Raw genomic sequence first — 16083 nt, forward strand, 5'->3', positions numbered from 1 at the left:
TATAAGTGGCATGGCTAGCTAGTATGGACTACAGTTTCTATGAAACAATATGGGAAAGTCCCAATGAGAAGGTATATATATCCCCTTCAAAACTGAGGCATATTTGAACGAAAAGAGAGTGTCTGTCCATTGAAGTACTAACTCTAAAGCCAACAATATTCCGACAAAGTTCTATACCCGACCCAACCATATTCATCATGATTTTTTTACATGCATATCTCATCAAAGGCGCAGAGCATAATCACACATCAAGGCTGGTATATTCATCGCTTACCAGCCTGAGCAAAGATCTGTTGCCATATGTCGATCCACTGCTGATGCTTATATGACAACGGACGGTGGGGGTTGCGGAAAGTGTTTGAAAGGATCTCGCGCAGGCGGCTGTTCAAGATCTTCAAGGCTAGCATAGACTTCCAATCTCGCACAGCGAATCGAATGCGGTTTGCGTCAATGGAGACAACACCAGCATACATCTATTTCGGCGGTTAGCTTATGGCCAAGAGAAAGAGGCAAAGGAAACGCGAGGATAACTGTCGTACCTTGAACTCAGCATCACCACACAGCAAGGCTATGGCAAAATCGTCAACTGCGCTGGTATCATGCGCGCTGAGGTTTCGGGCACGTGCCATGATGCTATAGTATGACAGCCACTTGACGGACGAGTCTGCCCTCTTGTTGACAGAAACAGCGGGTAGAGTGACTGTCTGGTTGTTGCCAACATTGCGCCAACCCTTGCCTTCGCGCGTCAGAAGCTTAGGATAGAAACTCCAGGCGATGACTGAGTTGACCACAATATCGTTGTTGCTGTTGATGTCGAAATCTTCAGGGATGACGAAGAATTGGCGGTTTCGGCTGTTAGAGCGTGCACTATAGAGTTGGTTAGCAGTTGTCAGGCTAGATGTGATGTTTGAACAAAAGGATCTCTCACCGGTTGAGGGCTGCTTTCTGGGATGCGTCCAGGGTCAGAAGACCTGCGTCGGCGATTGACACTACCAGCTGCATCTTGATATCCTCGATAGCCAGCAACGTCTGCGGGCTGAGGAAGTTCTTTCGGCAGAAAGAATACTCGTTGGACCCCGGTGTGCTTCTTATGCGTCTCCAACTGCAATAGGCGTTGTATACAGTCAAAAGATCCGAGTCACCTAGTATTTGTTAGTATCAACTGTGCGAGATTGATATATTAGGACATACCTCTTCGGAAAGACGCTCGCGCACCGTCGCGTTGTGAGTTGGATCCGATTGTGTTCACAAATGGTGACTTGGAAGAAAGGATAGCAGCAATGCTGACAGTCGCATCCAAGCACCGGAAGAAGGCTCCGTGAATGATCATTTTGCCGAGGAAGACATCCAACGGCAACTTGGCCAGTTGTGTGCCGAGAGAGGTTAAGCTCTCGTTGCTAGTCAGTGCTTTAACTTCCTTCAGTGAGTCAATGGCGCGGCGAATGTTTTTAGACGACGGCGGGTCAAGAGCTTCGAGGAGAGTCTGTTCCACTTCTCCCAATTTGCAGATCTTCACACGAAGCACCAGATCCTGTAGAGAAAGGCGCAGCAATTCAGGGGTTTGCTGTTCAGAGAGCAACTTTTCATGACGATGTTTAGTGAACAGGTGGAAGCAGATACCGTTCTGAACACGTCCAGCACGACCGCGACGCTGTTTAGCGTTCGCACGTGAGATGAATGACTCAACAAGGCGGGACAATTGACGTCTCTCATCGAAGCGCATGATCTTCTCCTTTCCTGCGTCGACAACAGCCGTGATATCCGGGATGGTGATACCTGTTTCCGCAATGTTCGTTGCAATGACAATCTTTCTTGTGCCTTCCGGGGGTACATTGAAGGCCTTTTCTTGGTCTTCGCTGGCAATCGAAGAGTGAAGCGTATGCACAATCCAACCCCTCTGGAACATGGGCTCGGACAGGATCTCGTCGTTCAGGCGGCGAATTTCCGCCAGTCCAGGCATGAAGATCAAAATCGCCTTGCTGTAGTGAGCCATCTCCGGGGCGGTGGCAAGCTTCAGGAGCAACCTCTTGATCAGCTCATAGTCTAGCCTGTACTCGTCGATGTTGATAACAGTTTCCTTGGTCTGTCTAGAGTACCCATCAAGACTGGCTTGGAGGCCTCCTGTGGTGTCGGCATCCGTGGGTGGGTCGTCCATATCATCGTCGAGGACTGTGTGCTGCGCATCCTCCGACAAACGGTAGTTGGTCATCTCGACTGCATCCTCCAGATACTTCATTTCCACGGGGAAGGTTCGCCCAGGGATGTTCAGAACTGGCACACCGCCGAGATAATTCGAAAAACGTTGCGCATCGAGAGTGGCGGACATGAGGATGAGTTTTAGGTCAGGCCGCTTCTGCATGAGTCGTCGGAGCACGATCAGAAGGAAGTCACTGTCGATGGTGCGCTCGTGAACTTCGTCAAGAACCACATGAGTGATGTCTTGGAAATCCTCGGGCCGTTCGAGCATTCGTACGACCACTCCGGTGGTTCTATAAAGTATTAGTTAATCGACCACAAAGGTAAGCCCCAGAGAGAAGTGAGAGAGAAGTGAGGACTTACGCATAGATCAACGGCGTGGATTGGGTAAACTTGCTTTCCAGTCGCACCGCAAATCCAATGAGAGATCTATTCGTGCCCACATCGTTCTTGCTCTCTCCAAGCTCCTCGCTGACACGTCGAGCAAGCGAGATTGCGGAGATACGGCGGGGCTCGGTCACATAGATCTTGCATGGACGACCGTGGACCATCTCGTGCTCGAGAACGAATGACGGAATCTGTGTACTCTTTCCGCTACCAGTTTCACTGCAAATGATCAGAGCTCGGTGATCATCGAGCGTACTCAGGATCTCATCTTTGAACCCCCAGATTGGGAGGTTCATCCTACCCTGTATCATGCGTTGATACGAAGGCGTCGACGATTTAGCCATCCAAGCTTCTTTCAGGCGGTCATCGATACCCGGGTAACTGTCACGCGTAGACCCCTTCACCGGGGTACCTGGCTTGCTACCAACGCCGTTTCTCTTCCGGAAGTTGTCAGATAGGACGACGTCATCTTCGAACGTGCCTTGGTTTTCTTGGATCAGAAGCTTCAACTCTTTTAGAGTAGATTTATCGACTTCATCTTGTTGAGTCTTCTGCAGTGTTGCGAACTCAGTCCAGAGGTCTCTCCAAACGGCTGGCAGCCGCAGGTAGGCCTTGCCTTCCTTGGAATTCTGAGGGAACAAGATGAACAAAGCCAGAGTCGACACGTACCCCTCAGCCTGCTGCGCAGTCGGTGTTGCGAGGGCATCCATTGACACAAACGTAACCAAGGCATTCGACTTGTGTGTAATGGATTCCACTGCTAACGGGAACGGGACTTCTTGGGGCTTCGACCATCGCACCTCGAGAGCCTTTCTGTTCGAATGACCCGAAGAGGAAAAATCTTGGTAGACAACCACGCAAGAGGAGTCTCTTGATTTGCAAGTCTCCTCCAAGACTCGCCGTGGGCTCAGGCCCGTCGATTTCCCAAAGTCGCGGAGTATGACCGGGGTCTGGCTCTCCGGAAGAGCAATACCTAAAATGGAGCCTGGATCCTCAGCTTCGCCTTGGAACAAGTCCCCAAGGGCATCCTCCATTCCGTCGATCGCAAGGAGGGCCGGGTCTATCTCTTCGTTGATCTCGGGCTTCGGCTGATCTTCTGCATCGGTCGGAGACTTTTTCTTTTTGTCCACCGGGCGCCGAATAAATGACGCGTCCTTTCTGAGCTCGTCAAGCTTTTGCTCCCATATGTACTCAGCTTCTCGGCGTTCGAAAAGCACATCACGTTCAATCTTAGCAATCTTCCGCTGCACTTTGGAGGTTTCGGGGTCATCTGACAAATTGCCAGCACCGCCGCGACCTTTCTTGCCCTTCCCGGGACGATCGAAGAGATCTGAATCCAGGCTGTAAAGTTGAGTCTGCAGTTCCAGCCATTCGGGCACCATGATATCTGGGTCGACTGAGCTGTCCGAGTCGTATGAAAGAGGAGTGGCAGCCTTTTCCGCCTTCCAATCTACCTTTTTGTTTTCTTGCTTGCTCCGATTTTGGGATGAAATAGGAGTCGAAGTCCCTGAGCCTTTCGATTCTGCCAAGAGTCAGCATTATGTCCCATTGGAAAAGTCCAAGCCATGGAAGGGTGTACCTGTCATCCACGAAGTGACACTATCCGTGCCTTTTAGTTGGCTAGTATTTGTCTGTGTGTAAGATGGCAATTCGTTCTTATCACTGTGCGTAGCCAACCATTCAATTGCTTCATCAAGGTTCCACACAACGTCCCGACCGGCATTGGCTGAGTTGCCAGCAAAATATTGCAAAACATGCTTCAGTGCATCCTCGACGCGGTTTGCTGGGAAGTCGAGTTTGAGCAGTGTTTCCTTCAAGGTCCAAAGCTTGTTATATAGATCCTCATCGGAGCCAGCCTGTTTTGAACTTGGGACCCGACCACTTGTTATAAGATAGTCATGCTCTTCGGTGCTACCCAGTTCGAGAATGCTGTCTTGAATATCTGTCGGCAACCACTCCAGAAGGCTCAATGTAACTGATTGCTGTCGGAAAACCCGGCGTTCGTTGTCCAGCTTGGTGGCCTGGCGCGTTGCGTCATTTTTACACTTGAAAGCGTATTTGTCGACCAAAATCTGGAGCTCTGCTTCTTCGAGATGCTTTTCCAGCTCCTCCGGTGTGTAGTCCTGTAAGGAGGAGGTTGTTGGTGGTGCAGCGGCACCTGCGGTTCGTACGTCGGTGCGTTCAGGTTGCGGCTCGTTTTCCGGCGTGGGTTTTGATTCTTCGGCGGCTGAAGACGGTGTTGTTGCTGCCTCTGGCTTAGGCTTTGAGGGCATAGAGACTGTTGCAAAGCCTCGAGCCGGGTTGGAGGCGGGCTTCTTCTTTTTCTTGCTGCTCGGCGGCATTATGGCTGGATTATCAGTGGTTCCTGCGGAGATGTCTTCAAAGCACGCTGAAAGTCAGCGGTCAAAGACCAGTGAATTTGGCCTGTAAAATACTGTGGAATATGGTGCGCAATATTCCCAAAAAGAGTGTTGAAAGGTGTAAAAAGCGAAGAGTCGGCCATGACTGTTTAATGGCGGGATGTAATCCAGCTCCCCACACAAAACTCTTATGACAGCATTCCTAGCCCACTTCACCAACTTCAACACCCTCTGAACCACCCCCTTCTCTCTCCATTCCCCCGTATTGACCGCCGATCATGGATGGAATTCCATGGGACCAGGTCAAGGCCGGGGATCTGGATGCCTTGCAGGTCGTTCTCCTCTCGAGTTCGACCTCACGCAGGCTCCGGGCCCTGCAAGAACTCCGCGACAAGAATGGTAGCGTGACGATCCACGGCCTCATGGAAAGCAGATTCACTGATCATTTATTCCATAGGGTCTGAAGTATCACCAGAAACTCGTCACGATCTACTAGAGTTACTCTTCCGTACCTATCCTGTCTACGTCGATCGATCCTCCCGGCAGGCGGTCCAACAATGCCTCCGCTCTCTCCTCCGCGGCCCCAATGCGACCGAAGAAACAAAATTCCTCACGCAAAAATTGCAAATCGAGGCATCTAGACCAGGTCTGGCTTCCTCGTTTGCATTTGTTCTGTTGGAATGGTGCTGTATTCTGTTGCAGCAGGCTAGCGAGGACCAGAACACACCGTTGCCCACCGTACTAGACCTGATTGCGGTCGATGCCAAGGCTCTGGAAAATTGTCTTTCCCACAACCCCAAGCCTGCGGTAAAGCAGTCAGCTCTCCGAGTAACAAGACGTGCTTTGCGCGCCGTATTCACGTCTGAGGCATGGGGTGCTGATGCAGTGCGGCAGTCCGTCAGCCGACTGACTGCAGACGCTGCTGCAGCGAACAAAAATGCGCCTCTTCTCGGTGTCGTATGCGGAGTCTGTGCGCGACTAGCAGACAAGACGCCAATTCTTGAAGAGTTGAAGAAAGACATTTTGGCTTTCTACATTAAGGAGGTCGTGAGCTCAAAATCTGCTGTGCCCGCACATGTCGCCAATGGCATGCCCGACTTCTTTACTTCCTTCGTGACATACGAAGATGTCGCCACTGAATTGGTACCTCCTATGGAAAAGTCCATACTACGAGCACCAGAGGTGGTTCTCGGCGGCGTGATTCCTCCTCTCTGTGCCTCTTTGCCGGAAGAAATTGATCTCTCGGAATTGGTGCAAACACGCCTTTCCAAGAATCTTTTAACTAGCATGAAGTCAAACAACCCATCAATCCGCCAAGGCGCATCTGACTCTTTTGCATCCTTGCTCTCTCGATGCAGAACCGATTCTTTGGTCTTGAAGATCACGAGTGAAATCGTTGGTCCTCTGAAAACCCAGAAGATCACTACTCCTGAGCACCGCCTGGCTTACGCCCAGGCCATTGGGGCTATTTCACCTTCGGCGGATGTCTCAAAAGAGATTGTTCAAGGGTTCTGCCCTGTCTTTTCACGAGAGTCGAACGAAGCTGCTCTGGAAGAGGAGATCAAATCCTTCAGCAAACACCTTACTTACCTTGTTCAATCCAAGCTCAAGGTTAGCGATGATGTTATCAGCACTATCGTCAAGGGTGTATCCGATAAGCGAATTCCATTCCGAAAGATCTGGCAAGCAAATGTAGGAGAAGTCCTATGGACGTCTGACCTTGAGGATTTGAAGGCTCCTGAAACTGAACCACTTCTTACCAAATTCCTCGCTAAAATGAAGGATTTGTTTGGCGAGGTTGCCTCCAATCCGCTTCCTTCGGCGCAAAGCGGTGCTCTATCTTCGGCTTACCTCTTCCTGGCTCTGTTCCACCGGGTCTCCGATGTTCAAGGATCAGCCCGGTCCGCTTGGGAAGAGCACGTAACCCAATCGATGACATTGAGCCCCAAGCCTTCTTTCCTCCTCAACCCTAGGGCTTACTCAAAGTTGAGTTCCAAGGCAGAGGTCCAGTGGCTTGTCAGGGCTCTGGCTGCTGTGGCCTCCGGACCCAATTTTTCCAGCTCGGATGACGCATCCAAGACGGCTTGGGCTCAGACATTTATCTATGCAATTACCGCGCCTGCTATTCCCTCAAATATTCGCGAGAACTCCGCAGAGACTTTATCCCGAGTCTATCAGACGGATGTGGCCTCTTTTGGGCGCATCGTCCTCAATGCACTGTGGGCCTGGATCCTTTCATTCCGGACCGCGGATAAGGAGTCAGCAGCTGTTTCTGCTGGACCAGAGAGCGAACGCCTGCTTCATATGGTCTTGAAGGCTCTCTGCCCAACTAAGGCTGTCATAGAAACCTCCGGCATTTCGTCTTCAGATCTGGAGGTTCTGCTCATTGAAATGTTGATTTTGGGTCGGCCTGAGTTGATCCCGAACACCTCTTGGATTGAGTTGTGCTTGAGGACCGGCACGGACCCTGGAGATCTTGTGCGCGCACACGCTGCCAACTGTATTGAGCAGTTGGTTTGCGTAAACACTGATCCTGTGCAATCAGCGGTGCCGAATGTTAACCTCGCTGTCTTTAGTGCTGGGGCTGAATTGGCATTTGTTGCCCCCGACGCAATGATCCCGCGTTTGGTCGATCAGATTAAATACGATTTGGACGGCACTCGCCTATCCAAGTTCACCGCCACTGATGCCGCCATTTCACGCACCCCCGAAGGAACCGCATTCGTCGATGTGCTCAGCAGCAAGTCGAAGCAGCCTGCCTTTGATAAGAACACTAAAGACTACGATACCCTCAAGTGGGAAGAAGAGCTCCGTGCGCAATTAGCCGAAAAGAAGGGCCAAAGCCAAAAGAAGCTGACGCCCGAGGAAAATTCCAAGGTGAAGGCCCAGCTTGCCAAGGAGGCCAAGATCCGTCAAGATGTTTTGGAAGAAGTTAAGCGGATCGAACGAGGAGCGGGCCTTATTCGCGCCCTCGCAACTGGTCCCGCCAACGACGTCGAAGGGTGGATCAATGCTGCCGTTAGTTCTTTGCTATCGCTTGCTCAGGCTGGTGCTGGTCTATTTGTCGGTGATGTTGTCTCCCGGGCGTTCATTACTTGCGCCGACGAGGTGTCCACTCGCCTCGGCCCTCTGCGTCCATTCGTCGGTATTGCAACACTGCGTGCCATCGGCAACACTAATCTCCCCTCCGATATGGAATTGGAACCCCTCGGAGAGCTCGTGACAAGAATCCTCTACCGATTGCGCTTTGCTTCTGAGCAGCGTCCCTTTGATGCCACATCTCTCGCCTACGTCCTTCCACTTGTCTCTCTGATTTTGACCAAGAACGGGATCGAAGAAGGAAAGGGAGAAGAAGAAGGCACTCAAGTTCTCCTTGCTCTTGAGTTTTTGTCGTTCCACTCTAGTTCTTGTGAGTCCTCCCATCCCTTGAACCTTGATAAACTAGTACCAAGCCAACTGCTAACGCCGTCGCATAGTCACTGACACCCGTCTTCCTCGCGTCGAGGTTCTGAGTCAGCTTCTATCCGCCATGCAGAAATACACCCAGCACTATAAGCTGGTCAAGGATACCTTATTCGACTTCTGCCGATGCATCTCGCCGAGCATCAACAGCGAAGAGCTGGATACACTTCTGCAGGGTACCGTAGTCGCCGAGGCCTCTGTTCGAACAAATGTGCTTCAGGTCATTGAGGCTGAGATCGATTTGACTGACCTCGATTTCTCGGAGCACATCTGGCTTGGCTGCCACGACATAGTGGAGGAGAATGCTGAGATTGCAGACACGATCTGGGAAGACAATGCGCTGGAGGTGGATGACACCTCGTTTAGCAAGATCATGAAATACTTGGACTCCAAGGACTACCAGCTCAGAGGTGCTGCCGCTCGTGCTTTGGCGCATGCTATTGAGTTTGATAAGAGCAAGTTTGCAGGCATTCTGTCGGAACTGCAATCCAAATATGTGGAAGAAATCAAACCTAAGGCACCCGAAAAGGACGCCTACGGAATGCCCAAGAAAGTAGACAATGCAGACCACTGGGAGGCTCGCAGTGGTATCGCGCTGGCTTTCAACGCCATGACGAATGGATTCGATGGTGACGAGAGTGTCTCCTTTTTGCGGTTCCTGATTGAGAAGGGTCCCTTGCTCGATGGAAACTCCCGGGTCCGTGGCCAGATGACAGAGAGTGGTAAATCCGTTATCATTTTGCGAGGAGAGTCAAAGGTTGAGGAGATGATGAATTTGCTCCAGACAACCTTGGAAACCTCGGATAAAGACACAAAAACCTCTGACCTGCTGAACGAGGCTGTTATCGTGTTATATGGATCTGTGGCCACACATCTCAAGGCGGATGATCCTCGCTTGCAAACTGTTATCAGTGAACTGCTCGTGGCCCTCGATACCCCTTCGGAGTCTGTGCAGCACGCCGTGTCCGAGTGTCTGCCACCGCTGATCAGATCGTCTGGTTCAAAGACTGCAGAGTATGTGGAAAACCTACTCCACCGGCTTTTCAATGCCCCTGACTATCCTCGCCAACGCGGCGCTGCTTACGGTCTTGCTGCCGTCGTGTGTGGCAGGGGTGTCGCGACCCTGCGGGAGTACCGAATCATGAGCCAGCTCAAGGAGGCCGCCGAGAACAAAAAGAAAAGGATCACCGCCGGGGCGCTTTGTTAGCTTATGAGCTTTTCGCCCTAGTTCTGGGGCGGACCTTTGAGCCTTATGTCATCCATCTCGTACCCCAGCTTCTGGCAGGATTTGGTGACACCAGCATCAGCGTCCGCGAGACTTGCCTGGAGGCTTCAAGGGCTTGCTTCCAGAATCTCAGCTCTTACGGTGTCAAAGAGATTCTCCCAACCCTGCTCGACGGCTTGGATGATACGCAATGGCGTAGTCAAAAGGGTGCTTGCGATCTGCTTGGAGCCATGGCCTACCTGGACCCGCAGCAGCTTGCAGCTAGTTTGCCTGACATCATTCCACCTTTGACGGTTGTGCTCAATGATACCCACAAGGAAGTCCGTAGCGCAGCAAACCGCAGTCTTCAGCGCTTCGGCGAGGTTATCAGCAACCCCGAAGTGAAGAGCTTGGTTGGCGTGCTTCTGAAGGCCTTGAGTGATCCAACGAAGCATACAGATGAGGCGCTGGATTCCTTGATCAAGGTTTCTTTCGCGCACTACCTCGATGCTCCCTCCCTGGCCCTTGTTGTGCGCATTCTCGAGCGTGGTCTTGGTGATCGATCTAATACCAAGCGGAAGTCGGCACAGATCATTGGCAGCTTGGCCCATCTCACAGAGCGCAAGGATCTTATTTCGCACTTGCCTATTATTGTGGCTGGCCTCAACTTGGCGATTGTTGATCCAGTCCCCACAACCCGTGCAACCGCCTCCAAGGCCCTTGGTTCACTCATCGAGAAACTCGGAGAGGACGCTCTGCCAGACCTCATTCCCAACCTTATGGCTACTCTCAAATCCGATACGGGTGCTGGTGACAGACTTGGATCTGCTCAAGCTCTTTCGGAGGTCCTTGCAGGCCTTGGTACGACCAGACTTGAGGAGACACTGCCAACCATTCTCCATAACGTTTCCAGTGCCAAGCCTTCTGTGCGTGAAGGCTTCATGACCCTCTTCATCTTCTTGCCTGCTTGCTTCGGTAACAGCTTCGCCAACTACCTCAGCAAGATCATCCCCCCTATCCTTGCTGGTCTAGCTGATGATATTGAGGCTATTCGCGAGACCGCTCTCCGGGCCGGTCGTCTGCTTGTCAAGAACTTCGCCCACAAGGCCATTGATCTCTTGCTTCCCGAGCTGGAGCGTGGTCTTGCGGACGATAGCTACCGCATCCGTTTGAGTTCCGTCGAGCTTGTCGGCGATCTCCTCTTCAGTCTTACTGGTATCTCCGGCAAGCAGGAGGGAGACGAAGAAGAGGAGGAAGCCACTCAGGCTGGCCAATCCTTGTTGGAGGTTCTCGGAGCCGAGCGCAGGGACAAGGTTCTTTCGGCTCTGTACATATGTCGCTGCGATACCTCAGGCCAGGTCAAGAGTGCAGCCTTGGGTGTCTGGAAGGCGCTTGTCGCCTCACCGAGAACGCTCAAGGACATGGTTCCCACGCTGTCTCAGCTCATTATTCGCCGTCTCGGATCAAGCAACATGGAGCAGAAGGTCATTGCCAGCAACGCTCTTGGAGACCTTATCAAGAAGGCTGGAGAGTCTGTGCTCAGCACTTTGCTGCCCTTGCTTCAAGATGGTCTTCAGGCTTCGCCTGATGTGGAGGTCAAGCAAGGTATCTGCATTGCTCTCCGCGAGCTTATCAATGCCGCTTCCCCCGACGCGCTGGAGGACTATGAGGATATTCTCATTTCCACCGTGCGTGTGGCTCTGGTCGACAACGACGATGATGTTCGGGAAGCTGCTGCTGAGGCCTTCGATTCACTGCAGCAGATCATGGGCAAGCGAGTCGTGGACCAGGTCCTGCCTTACCTTCTTCACTTGTTGAGAAACGACGAGGATGCCGAGCAGGCGTTGTCGGCTCTGTTGACGCTTCTCACGGAGCAGACTCGTGCCAATATTATCCTTCCCAACCTCATTCCCACGTTGCTCACGCCGCCAATTACTGCTTTCAACGCCAGAGCCCTGGCATCTCTTGCCGAAGTTGCTGGCTCTGCCATGACAAGGAGACTGCCAACTATCCTCAACTCTCTTATGGACGGCATCATCGAGACTACCGACGAGGAACTTCGAACAGAGCTCAGCACTGCCTTCGACACCGTGCTGGTGTCTGTAGACGAGTACGATGGCCTGAGCGCCGCCATGAATGTGATGATCACTCTTGTCAAGCACGACGATCATCATCGTCGCGCTGCTGCGGCGCTCCATTTGACCAAATTCTTCGCGGAAGCCGAGCTCGACTTCTCGAGGTACTACCAAGACTTGATCCGCGCATTGCTGATTTCGTTCGACGACCCAGACAAGGACGTCGTCAAGTCGGCATGGACTGCCCTCACTGGTCTCATGTCTCACATGCGCAAGGAAGAGATGGAGAGCTTGGCTATTCCCACCCGCCAGATTCTGCGACAGGTGGGCGTGGCTGGCGCGGACCTACCCGGCTTCAGTCTGCCCAAGGGCATCATGGCTATCTTACCAATCTTCTTACAAGGTCTTCTCAACGGTACCACCGATCAGCGTACCCAGTCGGCTCTTGCAATGTCGGATATCATTGACCGAACTCGTGCCGAGTCATTGAAGCCTTTCGTGACTCAGATCACCGGTCCGCTCATTCGTGTTGTGTCAGAACGTTCGGTCGATATCAAGTGTAAGTCATGCAAAGCCTTTATGTGGTATCTGCTTACTGATTTATCTTGACAGGCGCTATCTTCTATACTCTTAACAAGCTGCTGGAGAAGATCCCGTTGGCTGTCAAGCCGTTCTTGCCTCAGCTCCAGCGTACATTCGCCCGTGGTCTGGCTGACACTACGAGCGAGACTCTGCGCAACCGGGCTGCCAAGGGTCTTGGTATCTTGATTACGCTGACCCCCAGAGTCGATCCTCTTATTGCCGGTAAGTCTCGGCACGTTTTATATATGGGGATGTAGCTCATCACTAACTTCATTTCTTCAGAACTTATTGCTGGATCGAAGACCACCGACATTGGCGTGAAGAACGCCATGATGAAGGCCCTTCAGGAGGTCGTTGGTAAGGCCGGTGCTAACATGAGCGAGGCATCCCGGCAAGCGATCCTTGGTCTGATTGATGATGACGCTAGCGACCAGACCGGTAAGATCATTTTTAACCATTCTTCTACTTCACCACTCTCTAACATGCTCGCAGATTCCGTTGCCATTACCAACGCTCGCCTGCTTGGTGCTCTCGTGAAGGTCCTCCCTGCTGCAAGCTCGGTTCCTCTTATCAAGTATGCATTGTCGTTCTCATGGTTTGATTTTGCTAGATGCTAACATATTCTTCGTAGGAACCGTATCCTTACTGGCTCCCTTTCTCATGCAGCGGTTCTCGGGCTCAATGCACTTTTGGCTGAATGTCCTGAGGTCTTGACAGAACACTTCTCTGTGGAGCTGCCCACCGTCATCTGCCAAGGTCTTGCAAACCAGGATGTAAGTGGATTTGCTAAAACACCCAGCTATTGCTCGAAGCTGACTCAAAGAATAGCCCTTCATCTCCGACAACAGCGCTCTTGCTGCAGGCAAATACCTCTTGTCCAACGATGCGGACCATGCTTTCGAGTCAAGCAAGGTCATCTTCGAAGCCTTGGCATCTGCCATCCAGGTCGGCAAACCAGTCGACACCCGGCGGTTGAGCTTGGTAGTCATCCGGACTGTCAGCCGTCTTCACCCTGAGCTGGCCCGTCCTCATCTGGCTCTGCTCGCACCTCCCATCTTCGCTGGCGTCCGTGATCTGGTGATTCCCGTCAAGCTGGCCGCGGAGGCAGCATTCTTGTCCATCTTCTCGGTGGTCGAGTCTGACAGTGAGGTGTTTGACAAGTACATGGCCGGTCCGGGTGCATCTCTCCCACCAGGCCCTAAGCGCAGCATGTCTGACTACTTCAAGCGCATTGCTGTTCGTTTGGCTAACCAGGCGCGTGAGCGTCGGGAGGCTGAAGGTGGCGAAGGTGGCTTGGGACTGTCGAATGATGAGATAGATGATGAGAAGGAATTGTGGAGCATTGGCAAGGTTGATCTTGGAGAGGCCTTCGGCGATGAGTGATGATCTGTTTGCGCATCCAAGGAGCATCTAGATGTTTATAGATATACCCTTGGGTTTTGTTTGTCTTAGTCGTACAAAAGTTATGCATATGTATGTTTTTGTATATTTTATAATGGCTCGTTCTTTCATCTAATAGACTGCTTTATACTGCAGATCACTCTTTCCTAAATGGGAAGTATAAGATCATGTGACACTGCTTGTCTTTGGTGTCACGTGATAGTGGTAGTTTTTGCCACCCACAACGAATGCCATGGCCAACAGCGAAAGAGAAAAGGAAAATTAAAAAAGCAAATTCAACGCTTTTATTCTCCCAGTATCTTTATTCCAACTATTCCCGGTGTAAGTAACTATTGGCCTTTCCCCGGACTGCAAGATCTTTAAGTTCCAATTTCCATATTCGGACTAGCGCTAGGGCATACACCCTGGAGCGCTCCCCCCGTTGTGGAAGGAGCACTCGCTTAGCCCTCGGCTGACCTAATCTGGCCCGCAGTGCCCTCTCAAACTCTCACCGTCGGGATTTCTCAGTGCCACGAACATCATCCGCCAACGACCGTCGATACGCCGACATCAAGATGTGAGTTTTATCTCCAAGCTGTTATTGAACTTCTCGAATGCACTCCCGTGTGCAGTGGAATTCATGCCCAACACCCAACTCGTGGACCCGATATTTTCGTTACAGTGGAGGAACAACTTCGTGATGTGTGTGCTATGATGCTGACCGGGTCTTTCATCACCACAGGGTCAACCTTACCACCCAGAAGCGCCTCGCCGCCTCCGTGGTCGGCTGCGGCAAGCGCAAGATCTGGCTCGACCCCAATGAGATGAGCGAGATCTCCAACGCCAACTCTCGCCAGACCATCCGCAAGCTCGTCAGCGATGGCCTGATCATCCGCAAGCCCGTCACCATGCACTCCCGTGCCAGCGCCCGTGAGCTCAACGAGGCCCGCCGCAACGGCCGTCACCGCGGTCTGGGTAAGCGCAAGGGTACCAAGGATGCCCGTATGCCCAGGTACGCACACCACCTTCGTCTTTCGTCTCCCTCCGGCCTGTCTTGGACTCGCCCGATGGAACTGGAACCGGGACGCAGTTGCTGATGTTGCTTTTTTTTCTCTGTTTAGCCAAGTCCTCTGGATGCGCCGCATGCGTGTTCTCCGTCGTCTCCTCGTCCGCTACCGTGCCGCCGGCAAGATCGACAAGCACCTCTACCACGAGCTCTACCACCTGAGCAAGGGTAACACCTTCAAGCACAAGCGTGCCCTCGTTGAGCACGTAAGTTACAACCCGGATCAACCCCACGGATGACGATCGAATATGGACCATGAATTCTATGAATTTTATGAATCCCATGAAACACGCAACTCAGGACACACCCAGGCTGACTTGTTCTCTTTCACCGCTATAGATCCAGAAGGCTAAGGCTGAGCGTGCACGCGACCGTGTCCTCAAGGAGGAGATGGATGCTAAGCGTGCCAAGAACAAGGCTCTCCGTGAGCGCCGGTTGGAGCGCAAGGAGGCCAAGCGCGATGCTCTGATCAACGAAGAGTAAATCTGATACAAAAATTCAATTACCCTTCCGTTGTTTGACGCTTTTCTTGCAATTCGGCGGTCCGGAGGTTGGAAACGGTTAACTTCTGGGTTGGATTCGGGATTCTAGGCTGTTCCCGATATCGAACTCAGGTCGGCCTTCGGCGTCTTCCTATTAGTCTAGATTCTGTTACGACTTTCTCTCCTTCCCTTTGTTTTCTCTGATAGCATGGGGTTCGTGGCCTTATTGGATCTTTTCGGAAAATATGGGGTATGGGAAATAGGAAGATGCGATGATGATGTGATACTCAAGCTATTCTTGTTAAAATGTAACGAGAAGCAAAAGGAAATCTTTTTTTACTTCAAAAGTCAAGCAAAACCCGCATCCTTGTTTCCGTTCCATATCTACTACGCTTTTGTGGTATAACCCGGATATATGCGGAGAAGCAGATCGTGTCTTGTTCCCTCCATAAGCCAGTGGACACCATTCACTGGAGGGTCTTGCTCGTATATTCCCTATGCTCGCTGTTCGTAGTGGTCACCAGATGTTCTTGTGGCCGTCCAGTCCCGGAGTATCATGTCAATTTCATGCCTTATGCAGGCTTATCTTGATGATTCCCATGATAGTGTCCCCTTGGCAACTGCCCGGATCAAAGGCCTCCAGTGTAATTTATGGGTCTTGTGGCTACGCCACTGCTATTCTGGGGATTTTGATCTAAAACGGCCTACCCACTTCTAGACTTAACAGCCCAACCCACAATATTGGCATGGATGTGAGAGAAAGGAGATTTGCTTGTCTTTAGTCTTCTTCAAGATGTCTAGACATTCAAATCAACAATCTACATATGTAACCATATTTGCCTCGAAATATCATTACCGCTGAATATATATCTGTATAACCAAACCCCAC

The 16083-nt window shown here is 51.7% G+C and overlaps 2 protein-coding genes across 2 annotated transcripts; one reads left to right on the forward strand and one right to left on the reverse strand.

Annotated features, from left to right (window-relative positions):
* Positions 1-263: 263 nt before the first annotated feature.
* N7489_009465 (putative ATP dependent RNA helicase) lies at positions 264-4925 on the reverse strand (the record flags this gene model as incomplete). The annotated part of the gene is made up of 6 exons (XM_056715215.1): positions 264-473; positions 540-867; positions 929-1142; positions 1192-2489; positions 2560-4105; positions 4163-4925. The coding sequence occupies 6 exons, from the start codon at positions 4923-4925 to the stop codon at positions 264-266; spliced, it is 4359 nt and encodes a 1452-aa protein (XP_056562837.1).
* A 296-nt stretch (positions 4926-5221) lies between these two features.
* N7489_009466 (putative translational activator) lies at positions 5222-15538 on the forward strand (the record flags this gene model as incomplete). Its single annotated transcript, XM_056715216.1, is given in 13 exon segments — positions 5222-5342; positions 5401-8352; positions 8420-9504; positions 9516-12243; positions 12297-12488; positions 12549-12704; positions 12759-12840; positions 12898-13039; positions 13095-13645; positions 14140-14223; positions 14389-14658; positions 14768-14918; positions 15052-15538. The coding sequence occupies 13 exon segments, from the start codon at positions 5222-5224 to the stop codon at positions 15193-15195; spliced, it is 8658 nt and encodes a 2885-aa protein (XP_056562838.1). The 3' UTR covers positions 15196-15538.
* Between the last annotated feature and the right edge of the window lie 545 nt (positions 15539-16083).

The sequence above is a fragment of the Penicillium chrysogenum genome (genome assembly GCF_028827035.1).
Source record: "Penicillium chrysogenum strain IBT 35668 chromosome Unknown utg000005l_segment0_segment0, whole genome shotgun sequence".
Classification (NCBI taxonomy): domain Eukaryota; kingdom Fungi; phylum Ascomycota; class Eurotiomycetes; order Eurotiales; family Aspergillaceae; genus Penicillium; species Penicillium chrysogenum.